The sequence below is a fragment of the Dreissena polymorpha genome, chromosome 8 (assembly GCF_020536995.1).
Source record: "Dreissena polymorpha isolate Duluth1 chromosome 8, UMN_Dpol_1.0, whole genome shotgun sequence".
NCBI lineage: Eukaryota > Metazoa > Mollusca > Bivalvia > Myida > Dreissenidae > Dreissena > Dreissena polymorpha.
Genome location: NC_068362.1, coordinates 55,719,327 through 55,738,122, shown reverse-complemented (window position 1 = coordinate 55,738,122; position 18,796 = coordinate 55,719,327). Strand labels below are relative to the sequence as shown.

At 32.1% G+C, this 18,796-nt stretch overlaps 1 protein-coding gene across 1 annotated transcript in view; it reads left to right on the top strand.

The window, feature by feature from the left end:
- Positions 1 to 15,683, top strand: part of LOC127841364 (uncharacterized) — a 33,715-nt gene extending 18,032 nt beyond the window's left edge. Inside the window, exon 2 of the mRNA XM_052370172.1 lies at positions 15,539 to 15,683. Coding sequence (XP_052226132.1) covers positions 15,539 to 15,542 — 4 coding nt within the window. The 3' untranslated portion in view covers positions 15,543 to 15,683. The remainder of the gene's footprint in view (positions 1 to 15,538) is intronic.
- Positions 15,684 to 18,796: the final 3,113 nt, after the last annotated feature.

The following is an 18,796-nucleotide window of genomic DNA, read 5'->3' as shown; positions in this document are numbered from 1 at the left end:
TGAGTTCCTAGGCCAACATACATAGCTAGTTGTTTTTATTTTTCAGACTGCGTTTTATCAAACAAAATATTATATTTGTATTATTATATATTCTTAAACCGGTGTTCGTGGAACTAAGCAAAACTATGCACTTTCAACAACTCGCAATTAAACTACATATATTCTTTTGTATGCACATTCTTATCCCCCGCCATAGGAGGAAAGATATTGTTTTGGCGTTGTCCTTCCGTCCATCCGTCTTTCCGTCTTTCCATCCGTCCGTTTTTCCGTCCGTCCGGAGCCATATCTTGGAAGTGCTTTGGCGGATTTCATTGAAACTTGTTATGAGTATATCTATGGATAAAAGAATGATGCACGCCAAATGGCATTGTACAGTATCTGTTATTAACGGAATTATGGCCCTTTGTATCTTAAAACAAATGCTTTTTGAGGGTCAAATATAACACTTTTGTGTCCAGAAGCATATTGGCGGGGGATATCAATTCAACGAATTTGCTTGTTAAATATGCATCAGAGCGTGATACACCATATACATTAAATTTCCTGTATTCAAAATTTCTCCATATTTATTCCTTCGTATTTAAATCAGTGTCATCATTCGTTCTGCGTTGACATCAATCACTCATCTTATTGAAAGATCACGTTTTGTAATTTCAAAGATTTCCAAGTGAAATGTTCCAATATGCATGCCAATCCATTATAAAGCCTTTGGTATAATGCAAAAATCAGACATAAGAAATATCGTGTTTGTGCTTTTAAGAAAACGGACGCAAACATTTATTTAAAAGATTTCTTGAAAATTCAACCATTGACATTTTGTCGGTTTATCTGAAATAACAATGTTAAACCGGCGCATACCGTTTTCTGGAAATAATATAACAATCTTAAAAAGTGTTCAGAAAAAAATGTAAATTTTAGATTTCTTTACAGATAATAAAGGGCTGACATACAATATGTGATTTTTTAATTGGATAGCCGATTCTAAAACGAGTGGTCAGAACAATGCTTTATGTGTATAATATCATTAAGTTCCTGGTAAAAATAAATAAACGAGTATAATATGTATGCACCATCATTTGTAGCGCACCTAATATATAATACGACGTTTAACGGTAACTTATTGGCACTTTCAGATCTTTTTTTATGTAATATTTTAATTTAAAAAAGTTTTTGCTGTTTTTGTATTTATTTGTGTCCACAATGTAATTAAGTTTGGTATAATTAATATATATTGTTTATATACTATTAAGGATGCTTGTATTGTTGATTCCGATTAATATTTATGCATTCTTAAAAGGAATATCAAACAGTGAATTTCAATGACAAACAAATACATGCCGTTAAATTCTTAGTGTTTTAGATCTTAATATATCGCATACACGTCATATTACTCAGATGAAATGGAAAACTTTTAGAGTAAATGCACGCATCCTCTTTATATTATAGCTAAGTTATTAACATATCAAGCTAATTTTTAGATGTAATGACAAGTTGGCATTTTGTTTGTGAAAACAAAACCATAACACCGACATATCATGTAACATTGTCCGTTAACAATTGTTTTCAACGATACATTATAAATTAGATCACCTTTTCAACTACACACGCATGTTGTTGTTCACATTTGCGTCGGTTGATATAAACGAATAGACAACATTTATTATATTAGGAAAATTCGGAACGTATTGCATCCGAACGCATTCCTCAACGTATACAACTAATATGGGACCGATTGACATGCAAATGGTGCTCTAAAAAATAAATGACGATCAGAAACACCATGTTTTCACTTACCATATAGCTTTTTGCAACCGGTCTCTTGTCATTTATAAATTACTTCGTGTTTCATCTTTTCTCTCTGTTACAGATACACTTTGTACACAAAACAATCATCCCTCATTTCACACAAACGGAAATAAATTTGGATTTTTTTTTTACTTTCGTAATGTTTTGAATATTTGTAAGCGTTCTGCGTTTGATTATTTTATCATTGTCAACGATTAGAATATATCTTACCATAAAAGGATTTAAAAATAGGTTTTATACAACTGTTAAGCCATTCTTTTCGAAAACCTGAATCGACAGAGGCAATTAATTCAGTACTTCCTCAAAATATGTGTTTGTTTATCAAAACCGTTTCCAGCAAAGACAAAGCGGAAATTTAATAATGTGTTAGTAAATGGAAGATATTTTACCAGACGCATTGATGTCGAAAAATACTTGACTTGAATAAAACTCAAAATTCAAACCGGACAGGTATCCATTCAATTACGTTATTCTTTTCAGGAGCATTATTTGCAGCAAACCGCGTTCGAAAACGATAAAATAATTTTGAAATTCAGTTTCTGAACAATACCCTAGTCAATGCGTAACCAAAGATAAACATAAATACAAGACATACAGCTACAGTTTGGTATTCCGGAGACGGATTCGTTACCAATAATTCAGTCTGAAAATGCATTTTAATAAAGTAAACTATGGGTATTGATAGACATGACCTTACAAACAAACCTTGTTTTCAATTACACGAATACTAAATAATCATTGTTACTAAATAAGCATATTCTACGACAATATTAACAAATTCATTAAGTTCGATAACAGGTTCGTTATGCAGTCTAAATTAACATATTTTTTTCTGAAGAACATTTAAACTCATTTTGTAATTATATAAATTGACATTGCGTGTTAAAAGAGTTTCACAAAATCTCCCATATCCGGATTAATTTAAATTTCCATTAGCGACGATGTTTGTGTACATTTAATTAACCATGAACACATCACCACGGCAAATTCATGATCATTTTAAACTTACTGAAATTGTGTATACACAAACACATCGAAGAAATTGTGTTGAATCGCTCCTGAGCCCCGTAACTGAATGTTTTTGAAAAGTTTAGTTAGATGATTGCAAAAAAATGTTCTTGACTTTACATGTTAAACCGCGGACATTATTAAGATATTTTGCAATCACGTTTGCGAGTTCCAACACATTACAGTTCTGTTCTGTCATGCAACACTACGTATGCTCTATCAGAAAGCCCGCACTTTGGTATGCGTACGCGCTATATATACATTGTCATTTAAACCAAGAACAACACAGCAAGTGTGTACGTGACAGAACGTGTTTGTTCGTTAGTAATTCCTTTATGCTATAAACATCACCGTCAGCGAATTTCCGGTGCTCGGAATTAACATTATGTATTCGAAAGATTGATGAATCGACATAATCATATAATTTTGGGACTGTAAACAAATAAATCTAGGTTTAATGTATTTATGAGTATACTTTTATAAATGTGCAATAACTTCAAAATAAACTGTAAACTATATCCATTTGCATATTTATACAAGCACACAAGTGGGGATGTATTTACTTAAAATGCGTTACGAAAAATAAAAAAAAAGGTAAATAATAATTTTTTTATCAGTTTTAAATCACGATGTAGTTTGCATAATCGTTGTATGAGTGCTTTCGCTTCTGTCTTGCGTTTATTACAATTTTACAAACTCGCTGCATTCAAGAAGGAACCGAGAAATATTTAATTCTTCGAATAGTATCCTTATCCTGATCATATGCTTGTTTTAAGTAAGATTTGCAATTAATGTCTAATCTGATATAGATATTCTCTGTGACGTAAAGAAGGAAATACTGAACACGTGTATGCAAATTGATGTTAAGATAGCCATTAACAAAAGTCGTAGTCGTAAGTGAAATACTGTTACCAATATTAATGGTGCCGTTCAAAAACAATTTTAAGAATAAAGTGGAAAAGAATTACCGGTTGAAATAAAAGTTTTATTAATGATTAAAGTTGTGTCTTTCAAAAGAGATTAAAACACATGGATCGATACATATATCATAATTTTGACTGTTCGTTTTAAAATCTTATTTTTAAGAGTAAATTACAATTTTCAGTTATAACCAACTAAAGATCTTCAATAAAATAAAAATGCAGCAACCAGGAGTGTACTTACAGCTCATTATGATTACGTTGTTTTCAATAAATGTTAAACTGAAATGGGTCTCTATACATGATCACTGGCATGTTTAATATATATAATAAAGCCACATTATTTCAACAAAGGCAAGAGCGTGTTCCACATTTACTTACAAACGACGACTTCATGAACGTTTACACATATACTAATTATTGACACGAATAGCTTTATCACACGGACGTGTATAAAAAATAGCCATTTGATTTAACTGACATTTCATGTTCGTGTGTAATGAAATTAACAACAGCAACATTGTTATAATTATTTCTAAAAGTGTGTGTATTTCACTGCATTTTATATAATATTCGTATTAAAACCTGTTAGATGCGCGATAGTATTTTAAAGGATAACCACACGACATAGCAAAGAAATAGGAAGTATAAAATTATAGTAATGATACATTTATTAAACAAAACAAATGTTTCACCTAACTGCATGTTAAATTGAAACGTGTCATGTCAATAAAAACAACACGTGCGTGAAAGCGGGACTGCTAGGTGACTTATTATTTCTTATATTCTGTATTTACGGTGACAAAAGCAAATTCGTTGTGTTAATTGAACAATTAAGCGCGAACATGTAAACGCAGCTTCCTTATTTGGTGAAAATAAAACGTTTAAAATTTAATACAGACATATAAACAGGCAATGATTTAAACATATTTTTTGTTCAAACATGGGCAAAGATCTTCGCAAACCGTACACGTCATTTTGACACAAACATGTTTTTGATTTGATTTCAATAGCCGTTTATTACGAATCGCCTACACAAAAACTTGATATGCTATTCAATCAGACTGAATACAAATGGTCATAAGAAGCAATCCTTGTTAACGATAGACGAAATAAAACTGTAATTGCTAAAACTGTGTATCTTTTATTTATCCATTTGTTAAGAAAGGCTCGTATTGAAATATCTTTCTTTTACACTAAATAAATAACACAGTAATCATTGGAAACATGCAACTGGGCAAATAGTGGATGATTCACCCACATTGATAACGAATTAACAAACCGCATGCTTTCTGATAGCTATAATACAAATGGCTATACCTAACTTCAATATTCCTTTAAAGCATGTATTTTCATCTCTTGAAAAATGAGCAAAGGTGGCTTACGCCATTTTTTAACAACCTCAACACCATTTTACTGCGTTTTCTTAGTATGTTTGATACAAGAACATCAATTAAATAAAACATTATGGTACCATTGCGTATGCTACAGTTGTTGAATATAATCCTCTTTATCCGAATGGATAATGGACAAAAAGCAGTGATGTTTGTCCACGTTTGAAGATGAAAAAGAACACAGTAAATTTGTTACGATTACAATGAGATTAAAATTATACGATTATCACATAATTACACTGATCTACTTCTAAAATATCTTTTTAATCACGACTGATTTAAAGTTCGTAATATCTTCGTCAAGAATATTATTAAAGGCATACTAATATTTTTGTATGTTCAAAATAGTCTACCTTTGATCATAATTGCTAGGGTATCTGTTTATTTTGGACTTTATTAGCCTAAAGGGCCATAACGACCGTAACGACAGTATAATATTTCAAACATAATATTGTCTTATTGAATACATTATTGCTACTCATATTTTCGACGTTTTAATAAACGCTCAAAACATATCATTTTTTTTAATTATAGAAAGTTGTATCTTGGACTCTTTTAGCGGGTGTGACAAATTCAGCAGGACTTGAAAAACATGTGCAAATTAGATGTACAAGATGTTCCGCTATGCTTAGGCACACTTTCGATATCGGGACATTACTGTAGTACACTTCTTATTGCATTCTTGTCGAGGTAAGGTGAACATATAATGTCGCATAATATACAATTGTTTCGTTATCATTCATCAATATTTGTTTCTTTATAGAAAAATATATACCAGAAAAAGGGGGCCTTGTAGTGTTTCAATAAATATATACATTCAGGGAGAAACAAACTAACCGCCGAAAAGGAATGGATGACGTTGGTAGAGCATTCGATAGTTTTTAAGATTAAGTGCTATATCTCGATTGACATCTTATAAGTAGCCCGCGTTAAAACTGCAACCAACGTATGTATGCAATTAATTTAACTAAAGAATAGGACAATTTGACGGCCACGTACCCAACACTATATGTTTTAAACTACATAATTTTGCGTAGTGCTATACATGGATGTTATTTACGACATTAAATACTCGTTTCCATTATACAATGAATTATCTCTTTAAGTTCAATGTCACATTTAATGGTTTGTTCCAGTAGTCCACCAATCTTCTAACAATAATATTTCTCTGTAACATTCAGGCATACATAAAAGCATACCTAATTTCCTAATTTATACGTAATATATTCTTGAACTTAGAAACATATTGATAGGAACGCCGTTATTATCAGTATGCAATATATTGTAATGAAGTTGTATTAGTATAATGCATTTCTCAAATTAATGCCGGAATGTAACATTATAAGAAGCTTGCGGACGATAACATTCAATGCTTCTGGCGTGATAAAATACTTACCATGAAAATGGGTATTAACTGGTGTGTGCAATACTCCACATAAGCAAGAGATTCGGAGAAAAGTGTATTGGTTAGTTATCATTGAGAAGAAAATTATCAGGCAAAACACGATTGGCTCTAACATTTTTGTTTCTCTGAATCACTTAATTTTTTAACAAAACAATAGATAGGGCTTATCCACGTTTGTTGACCTGCTAGCAGATACAGACTTTCTATTGAATTGGATTGTGAAGAACGAAATAAGATCTTTTTAATACACATGCTTTGATACACGTTTGCTGGAAAAACATGATGCTAAATTATAGTTCATCGCAGAAAATATAAACTCGTGATTGGAACTTATATCAAAAATATTTGAGGCAAAAACACAACTTCAAATAACAATTCTGGTTAATATTTTGTATTTGTTATTGACATTATAGTTTGTCGTCTGGCAAATGTACATCTAAATCGGTTCGCTAATACTGTTATCTTAAATATCATACAAGATTAAACAACACATGCCTTTAATGTGTGTTTGTAGAAGTCTTAAACAATACATAGCATAACATTAATAATTATGGTATGAGAAGATTATTTCTATTGACCGCTTGAAAGTTTGTTCCGCTGAAGGCGGTGATTAATCAAACACGGCGATTCAATTTCGAAACATTAATTGCTGATTCCAGATACTCATGAGGAAATGGGTTGTGATTACAACATCCCGATAAGCGAAATATTTAATATAATGGAGTTTCGTTCGCTTTGATGTAATGTGATGTTTTTTCTTTAAAGCAAGCAGGGAGTGTCAATTATGTAACCAGGTTACTATGTTATACTTCAAAAGACTCATTATTAATAAACGTCTGATATTGGATGGACGTCAATTGATGTAACCAATATATACCGTTTGCAGCGTGAAACGTGATACGTCTTAAAATATAATTAACTTAAAACAAAATCTACATCGGCATCGAGAACTCAGCTTCTAAAACATAAAGGAGGATGAAAAAAGTCAATGTGAAATACATTATTAATAAGGGAAACGCAATAACAAATTACTTTCAACATGATTATAAAATTGTTAAGTTTTTTGCCCACATATAATATTTGCATTTGAATTGCCGTTGCGTGGTATTTTTTAATGTAATTTTAGACTGCGATGTAAATGAAATTAGCTTCGCATTCTGAATGTGCAAGCTGCGTACCCAAATATAACTTATAATTAATTAAAATTAGGTAGGTGCATTAGATAAACAATTGAACCGCTATATTTATTTAAAATAATAGCAGCTTATTAGGCGCTAAGCTAATATGGACATACTCCATTGTGTGCGACTAAATAATTACACAGTTCTTGCGTGCTCCAACAAATGTATTCTCCTTAATCTACTTCATTTTTATTTTATCCAGACATGCACCATGAAAATCGTAAACAATAGTTTATTGGCCAAAATTGACTTATAAAATATAATTTTAGACAGTATGTCTACGTTATATGTGTAAGCGTTAATACCGGTTGACATTAAATAGTATTAACGAATGTAGAAGTGCATGTGGTCCTACATTGGACTCTTGGTTTTACAAAATCGCGTGATAATGAGGGAATATTATGTGTAAAATAAAATAACACATTATAACTTTCATTCCCGACCCATATTTAGCATGCATGTCAAAACAAAACATTTAGATACAAACGGTTATCTACAGTGCTATGTAAGGATATACATAAACAACATAAATTAGAAATATATTAAATCTAATTTTAACTCCGTTTGTAAAGTTTTGGCTAGATTGAGTTTTACCGGTACGCAGTTGTTTACCACCAGCGACAAAGCGGGGGTTTGGGGGCGGTAGCCCCCGACACTAAGGAAATATATAGGTGTTAGGTGTTGCGCGCTTAGCAACGATAAAATTATACGCTTTTCCATTCTTTTTCACGTACCGATAAAGTTCAATCGTCCCAAAGTTTTAATTATAGTATGATAAATCAAACAAATCCACATATTTTTCTTCCCTTTTTATCAACGTTTCGGCTTACGCCTTCATCAGGATAACACAGATAATAACAGTTACTCATTGTTATGAGTAAATTTATGATTCTCTATTATCAAAATACTATTAAATACTCGTCATCATTATCATCCATATCATCATCATCCTTTGAACATCATTATCATTATCATACACATAATAACCCAAAGACATATAGGAGTGAGTGCTTGTATTTGACAGGACTTTCGACATATAAATGCAAACAATAATTCTTCTGACGCTCGTATGTGTTCTATGTGCCACCGCTCAGTTGAGGAGTCTCGAGACGACTGTAAACGGTGTAACATCTTTGTTCAGATGTCAAAAGAACTGAAACGATACTATTTAAATTATGTAGGGCATGTAATTATGAATACTTAACGTGCACATGTGTGGCATGTAAAAAATTGCAAATTTATTCATAACAATTCGTCGGCAAGTATATACATAAAATCAAGAGTTACTGTTTGACTAAACTGATCCCCGCCGATGCCCAATGTGCACACAGGACGCCCCCAATGCCCATCGATCACGTTAAGTTGCTTAAATATTATAAATGTACAAATGTGAAACATCAATTTGTTTAAAGAAGCTGCTATCATCTGCAAGATTCATCCACCACCACCAATCAAGAGAAGTGAACATGACTTCACGTACACCCCATACAATAATCGGTAGAAATAAACGATTCAGGTAAAACCGCGAGCGGGATACGCAACCCTACTGCCATTTTTCTTTTCTTTCTTTATTCTTTTAATGGCAGGGGGACGTATGGAGACCCATGGCTCAAGACCGGTGTCTAGGTGCCTTAATAACCTCCCGAAACCTCTAATTTAAGAGCAATCTACAAATAAGCAGCTATTATTTACTATAAAAATTAAGTATTCTTTAGTAAAACATGTAAATAAACGTTATAAATTTTATTGCGCAAATTCTTCATAACAAACAAACATCAAAATCATCCTGTACACACCCCGGACATCAACAAGAAACAAACAAATCACTCAAGCCATAAAATCCATAAACATTGAAAAAAAATGTTGATAAATCATAAGTATTCCGTTGTAATATATATGTATATGCATATGACGATTTTTTTAAGGCTACATTAAACCGACTTCAACATTAAACCAGTGACACCGAAACGAAAAAATTAAGTAATCGTAAAAATAAGAATACCTTTTTAAAATTAAACGTTCATTACGTAAGAAATCAAACATTTAAATATACCAAGTTTTCAATAAATATGCAGTAAGTACTATCTCCAGGAAGTGAGATTCTCAAATATAAAACACATAACTTGAAAATTCACATTAAAACACAATATGAAGCAAAAGATGAAACAAAATAATCAAGAAAACTGAGCTGCTTCAAACTTAAATGTAAATACACTCATCGACTTTCTTGGTGAAGAAATCTGTTTAGATCCCATCTCACATGGACTAAAAAACAAAATGAAAATAAACTTAATTTTGAGTTTATTATTGCAAAATTATAAACGTAAACATAATGTAACCAATTTTTTAGATATACATATGTCCATTAAAGGCGGGCGGGCGGGGTTATCACCCCTTTGATTTCCTTTTCCATTACTTTTGCCTGTCAAATACACCCTCGAATGGCGACTCAATAGATTTGCAAATCATATATACCCAAACACGAAAAACTCGTGCGCTTTCGCGCTAAATCTTAAACACAAAACCCGTGCAATTTTCGCGCTAAACCATTACCATGATATCCCTTCTAAACAACATGTATACCACTATACTATACCGTATTTATCAAACCGAGAATAATTTAATTTACTCATTGTTTTGAATAAATTTATTATTTTCTATTCTTCTCTATTCTCAAAATACTATTAAAAACTCGTCATCATTATCATCCATATCATCGTCATCCTTTCAACATCATTATCATTATCATACAAATAAAAACCCAAAGACAAATAGGAGTGAGTGCTTGTATTTGACAGGACTTTCAAATAAAACAAATCGAGAATACAAATTATAAATAATATAATACATAAAATGAATACCTAAATATTCTCCATCACGTTATATACCCCTGGAACTATAATTTAACTGAAAAGATATAATTACAAACATTTGTAAAAGCAATAAAAATATATGATTCAACCACAATCTGCACACTATGGCCTTCAACAACGGTCAAATGACCACACAAGCCAACAGGCTAATCAACATCTGGCACACTCTGGCCTTCACAAACGGTCAAATGACCACACAAGCCAACTGACTATTCAACATCTGGCACACTCTGGCCTTTACAAACGGTCAAATGACCACACAAGCCAACTAGCTAATCAACAACAGGCACACTCTGGCCTTCACAAACGGTCAACTGACCCCTCGGATAATACACAAGAGAATAAAACAGATATAATAAAACAATATTTACAAAATTAATGATAATTATTAAAACAAATTAAAAACATCATAAGCATGATCTTAATAATAATAATAACATACTAAATAAACCATACCTTTATGCTATCCAATACTTAATATACAATTCGAACTAACACAGTCCAGTTACTGCACTGCAAAAATAAACTTGCAAATATTGTTTATTCCATGTGGACATGTGTTCTAAGAAAGTACGGTCAACTTACACAAGCCAACTAACTAATCAACAACAGGCACACTCTGGCCTTCACAAACTGTCAACTGACCACTCAGATAATACACAAGAGAATAAAACAGATATAATAAAACATTATTTATATAATTAAAAATTATTAAAACAAAAATAAAAAAAAACATCAAAATCATAATCCTAGTAATAATAATAACATACTAAATAAGCCATACCTTTATATTCTTCAATACTTAATATACTATTCGAACTTTCCAGTTACTGCACTGCAAACAATAAACTGGCAAAGATTGTTAATTGTATGAGACTTTCGTTCTAAGAAAGTTCGGTAAACTGACAACACAAGCCAACAGGCTTTCACACATCATATAGACTGTCTTTAAAAAACGGTCAACTGACCATACAAGCCAACTGGCTTTCCAAATCAGGCCAATTGGCCTTAAACAACTTGGTCCAATGACAACAAGAAACATGCGCAAATACCAAACACAAGTTACTAATGTTCTCACAATCAATACGTATTTTCTGCTCTTAAAATTAAAACTACCGACTTGACATTTGTTTTTATGTTAAATTCACCAACACAGACATACTTTAAGCTACTGATCGAAACCCCAAATTTCCATGGAAATAGCATGAGCTCAATTGATATAATAGAAAACCTATTAATTTTGATTAACTTATTTGAAAATAGTAAAATGCTTAATACACTCAAATACAAAGCTATAGGTACTTGGTCGGCCGGAAAACTCGTCAAATTATGGAATTTTAACCAATACAACAAATCTCAAAGAAAACCGGTATTGATGCAAAGTTTAATTTCTGTGACTCTAATAGGAATACATGTACCTTCTGAGAATAATCCCTGTTGCTGAACCGTTACTTGTTTTTGTTCAATTAAACGCAAAACCAAGAAATTCATTCATTGTTTCGTGCTAAACCATAACCATACTATCTTTCTCTTCTAAATAATATGTATAGACCAACATCATTCGGTTTTCATCAAACCTAAAATAATTTCATTCACTCAAAGTTCGTAAATGTAGTATTATCCATTCACAAAATACTGTAAAATATACCTCCTCATCATCATAACGTTAGCATCATCATCAACATTAATAACATCATCATCATCAATAAAATCATCATTATTAATCTTAACAAGTTATTTTCTAATACATAATTACACAAAAAAAAATCATACCTTTCGAGCTGCCCTCTTACTTTAATGTTACACTATTCATTATTTATCCTTCGAACTGTCTAGCTACTGAAAAAATAAACTTTGCAAACATTTGTTAATGCAATTTCAACATGTGTTTTGAGACATTTTAGTGAAACTGACACGCAAGCAAACTGGCTTTTACGCATCTGAAAAAATCTGTTTTCAACAAACTGTCAACGGACAAAACTAGCCAACCGGTTAATTCATATCAGCCAATCTGGTCTTTAATAACATACATTTAATGTTCTCCAATATATATATAATACCCTTCGAATAGTACAATCTTAAAAACATTAAATAAACAAAAATGTAAATGTTAACGCACGTTTTAACAAGTTTGGTTAAAAAACTACACGCGCCAACTGGGTTTATCCACATCTGGTAAACTGGCTTTCACCAAACGATAAGCAAATTACACATGTTATCTGGCAATCAAAAAACGGCCAAATACCATAAAAGCAAAATGTCTTTACACATCAAGCCAACAGGCCACCAAACAAGAACACAAACTATTAACGAAAACAAAATGACTTATAATGCAAATAAATCCAGTCTACTTTTGTTATCATTACAGTACCTACTCTTTAAAAATGCATTTTAATATGACGAAACTAAATTAACAAAACCGATAATTGGCTTTCATTTAAGTTTTAAAACAGCAGTCTTACTGTCAATGCTCTTCTCAAACCAAATTTATACCACAGTATATCCAAAATATCGTAAATTAATTAGCACATATGCATGCACCGTTATTGACACCAACCTTTCAGGGAAAAATTAACGTCTTAAATTATTAAGAAAAATATAATAAATCGAATGTTTAAATTCAACTTAGAGAATTTTTTAATTGTATACAACAATCACATATAAACTGTTTATTTCAATATCCAGCGAACGAGATGTAATATATGAAAACACAAACATGTTTCGAAAACGTTTGCAAGACACGTCTCTATAGCTGTTTCATATATAAATAGAATATATAATTTCCGTAATATATCGTTTTTTGATGTTACATTCTGAAATCACAATTGGAATACCTGAATAGTTGAAAGATATGTTAGCATAAATGTTCATCCGCTCATTATCATTCAACATTATATATCGCACACAACCATCGTGCTGAATTATAAGGAAAACGGCAGTTAATTGTTATTAATCGTTTGTTGAATCATACGTATTGAACTAATACACAAACTTGTAATACATATATTACCATACAAGGGGTTATATCTTAAAAAATAACAAACATAAAGCAAGGTGTTCGTAAAAACATTAGGCAGATGATCTAATTCTGCTATCAAAACAACCTGGAGTGACAGACTATGTGGCCTAACCTATATATACTCCCACAAGACCATTACATTTGCGACCTCCTTTGGATCTTAAATAGTTTCATTTTTACCCAATAATCAGTCTTACTAAATTTATTTTCTTTGCAATATATAACTGTAAAACAATCAGTATTACGTCAATTAAACAAACAATATAAGGGTATTTCCCTTGTAAGTACCGGTAATTTCCTATGTGATATACACTTTTCTTTATTTAGGCAATATTTGACCAAACAAAGTATAATCATCGATCCGTAGAGATTTTGCTTCAACATATTCTGGTTTGGTTTTAATAGCCCATTTTGTAGGTCACATTTCGTTGATATCAGTTGTTTTTTCAGGGACAATATGATAATAACTAGCTTGCAAGCTTAAACCGATGTATAAAACCATCCATCAGATGTTAGTAACATTTAATTGGCTGTATGATAATAGGAACGTGAGGTTCATAGTGTTCATGTAATGCAGATAAGAGCATGGCTCGACAAAATCGTGTTGACATTAGGCAGTGATGTGATATGAAAAGGTTAGAGGTCAACGAAGATTGTCGCAAAGATCTTGCGCGTAGAAAAAAAACACATCGACTAATTTTCCAGTTACGGTGACAAAATAAGATTCCATCTCCGTGTTGGAATATTAATAAACATGATATTATTTGCCTGTCTCATGCTTTGGTGGAAGTCATCACCTGCAGACACTTCTCTTACGAGTATCTTTTCATGCGGCCCTTACTTGAAAACACGTGTTGGAGGAAAAGGATCAAGAAAGAACCATAGGAGACATGACATAGAGGGAACAGTTGAATAATTCTTTAATGCAATGCCAATGCTTGGAGATGATCCATTCGTTGATAGAGTATTGAATACAAGCTTACACTTTTGCAACGGGAATTTCGTCGGCTACGCTGGTCTGTTTGCAAAACTACTAAATATGGTCGGTGATATTTCTTACGGCACAGGGCGGAAAGGGGTGAGAAGCTATCTGGGGTGTTACACCAACCAGAGACTTAAGAGTGTTATACGTATAAGACTGGATTTTTTCAGTTACCCTGTAAAGAAAGGGTACAGTACTCATTTATGGGTGACAGTCAGCATTTAACGCATGGATGGAAAATGGATTACAAACTTACTTGAATACATTTTCATCAGCGTCCATAAAACATTCCGATTTTGCGATAGCTATTACAAGGTACGAATATGTTAATCTTTACCACACGATGACTGACTTCTACAATGCGTTTCTAATGTTGAAGTTTTTTCAAATCCAACCGGGAGACGCCACGATACTCTGGATCGACGGTCACCCGGAAGGTGGTCTTGAGGCAACGTGACGAACTCTGTTCGGTAAGGTCCACCGAGTAAGCAAACTGCAAAATCCAGTCCAGTTTAAAAACATGGTCTGGAGCATTGTTGGTTACGAAAGTCCACTAGACAATCATCGGCTATCTTCTGTGCCATACCTCGAAGAGTTTAGACAATTCTTTTTGTCTAAGCACAGGATAAGTTTAAAGTACGAAATAAATTGTGATAAGTTAAAAACATTCTAATTATCTGGCGACACAATTATGTCGCTCATCCTCGCAATCCAACCGGAAGCGTAGCAAGAAAGATAAAAAATGAGGACGAATTGTTGAATAAAATAAGCGAAAGCTTTCCAACTCACAACGTGAAAGGCATCCAGATAGACGCGTTGCCAAGGTAGAAACAGCTTGAAATCATTGCACGGACAGACATTCTTATCGGCATGCACGGGGCTGGGTTAAGCCACACTCTATTCTTGCCAAGGCACAGTGGCCTTGTTGAAATGTTTCCCGCGTATTATACCTAAAAAAATCGCCATTTTAGAGCGATGGCTTGTTGGAGGAACTTATTGTACAGTTCATGGGAAAATAAAGATTACCTACGAGAGTTTTTTAATAAAAGCACTAATGTAGACCAAAACGAAGTAGCAAAGCAGGTATTGAAAATTAAGCGCATCATGTGTAAAAGAAGTAAAAGAAGTAATTAAATAAATACTTTTAACTGTGATATATAAAACATCATTTGGTGGAATGATATGTACAGTCATTGCGTCTTCTAATCCTGATATGTCAAAAACTATCAACACGTTTTAATTAATTGCGAACTCTATATGCACTCGAGATGTGAAAATATTGAGTATTACATACTGTATTAAAAGTGTTCCTTGAGATACGTTCATATTTTAAACGACTTTTCTTTCGGTAGGATATCAGAGTTTATATTACCAATAATTTAAAGGTTTATACGTAAATGTTACTTAAAAGTTGAAATTCAATAAATTTGTATGTAAAAGGTCTGTTATTAGCATCTGTTCCAGTTTATATATGTATATATATATATATATATATATATATATATATATATATATATATATATATATATATATATATATATATATATGTATTATTTACCGGCTTATATATTTTAATCATTTTATGTTGTTGTTTTGTTGGGTAATATTATATTAAGATTTACGTATTGTAACAGATCATTACATTATCATCTAACTCTGAAAACACTAAAGTCAACAAAACCACCAGGATGGACTAGTCCGGCGGCGACAAGAGCTTAACTTCCAATAATATACATTAATAACTGACAAAGTATTATTTATTGTTCAGTGTACTTATATTGTAGGTTCATATTCGCAAATCAAGACACACATGATACACAAACGTTTCCATGGAGTAATTCTTCTTTACCTTTCATCGTTAATTATTCAAACGTCTGCGTATAGATCCTGATATCAAAATGTGTTTTTTGCAATCCTAGAGTAATGTCCCGTTGCTCAACTTGCTCTTTCTAATGACATTATTTCGGACCAATGACCGTCCAAGCAAGTGAATGACGGAGTGCTTGGAAACATTTGTTTAACGCATTAATCCCGTTAATGCCTCTGTATGAAAGCCATATTAACAACGGCGGGGACATACATTAGTAAATGGGGTTTCATTGACGTACGTGTAAGTATTACGTTTGTTTAGTATGCAATAGCTTTATAGAGTCAATACTGAGAGTCGTGACAGAAGTAGGAATGCCAACATAAGGCAATTTTAGAACGATAGTGTTTTGTTCCGAAAGGTACAACCATAACGAATACGGACAAATATATTTGTTATTTATATCAATTTTAACAAGTTACTCTTAAGATGTATAACAATAATACTGAATGTGAGTTTAAAGCAATTTATTAAAATAATGAATGTAACATATGTTATTATTGAGGATGCTTAAATATGTGTACAAATGCATGCTTAACTTATTTTAACTGAATATTATTTTCAATTCGTCGTTATAATTATGGAAATAAAAAAGTGCTACATTTTCTTTGTGAAATGAATGAAGTTTCCTTGTTCAAATAAAAGGGTTTTATTTATATAACCGTATTAGCCTTGATAGATGATATTAAAGATAGATTTGAAGTGAACATGAAATGTTTTATAATTGTGTTCGCCAAATCCTAAACTAGTTGCAATTCATATTACCCAAATGAAACGCGGAATTCAGGTAAAAAATAAACCTTTGATACATTACTCAAATTTTAATGTTATTTTTTTTAACTTCAACACAACCATGAAACTCAGACCGTCGAACTCAAACAATACTTAAAATTTGAATGTTTATTATACCGATATTTAGATTTATACTAATTTGATATTGCATTCTGTATGTGTTTGGTCCTCAACCGATTATTACGTAATGACATATACTTTATAGCAATGTAATTTGAGTAAATGGCATTATATTATCATGTTTACGTCCAAGCAATCATAAATGTGTAAAGCCTCAGAAAAACTAATTTAAGATACAAAATTCTTTGTTTAATTATGATAATGCACGGACAATTTTACTCGTATACAGCTTGACATCATAATCTGGAAATGAGCCAGCTAATGTGTTTGTTTGTCCGCACAAATTAATATTAAATCGTGTTCTTGGTATTTCTAAGTGTGACTACTTGTTTAGAGTACACATACCAGATTAGACACTAGCATGCGTGGCTTGAATATACCTAGATCATTAGATGTCTATAATGCGTTTCGTGCAAATTATACTTTTAGTTATACTTTATATGCTAACTTTGCACAACACATGTTGTTAACAACTATACAAATTAAGAAGATAATTGTATTAGAAACACGATATCTATTCACCATTATTTTTTCACCAACATGATGAACATCCGAAACAAACAAGCACGTATGCACAGGACATTAAACATTTTTTAAAACTGTATTTTATCTAATGGTTTACAATCAGTCGTACACGCTTTTGTGAAAACATACCTGTAGACTTCTAACTATGGATTGAGGTTTTGATTAAAAGAAAAGGAACAAAACACAGATTCGCACTTAGTCTAATACTGAAATATAAAACATTTTATGTCCGTTATATATATATATACCTTATTGCAAAGCCAAGTAACGTTCAAATCGACTTACTGAAATGTATATACCATCTATAAAGTACCTTACCCAATTTCATTGCGCATGCTATAACATCTATTTAACAGAATCTCGACTTGTACTCATGATTCAAATAACATTCAGACGAAATAAAGCTTACATATACTGTACACCTTGAAACATTTGTTTTGACGAAAGACAACTTGCGTTTATTAGTGTATCTCTAATATATTTTTAATGAATATAGTTTCGTTATCATTATGAGCTTACTTGGTAATTACGAAATGCAATTCACCATTAACTAACTTCAATCAAGCTTAAAATGTATCACAATTTGCATGCCAAACGGAAATGGCAGCCTGTTAGTGGTCAGTTACTCCACGAGGTCGATAAAACACATCGGAAAATCCGATGAGCTACACACAAGTGCCTTTACGAACAACAATCATTTCTTTTTCTATGCAACAACACCGTAGTTCAAATGAAGACACTTAACACCGTCATGATGTCAACAAATGAAACGTGCTACATCATATATTCATATTAAGAGTGCATTCGACAATTCGTTTGAATGTCGACTCTCACACGTAATGGACGACAAGGTTTAACACATTAATGTTGCATCAGAAATGCTCTTTTACGTCGCAGAGAGATA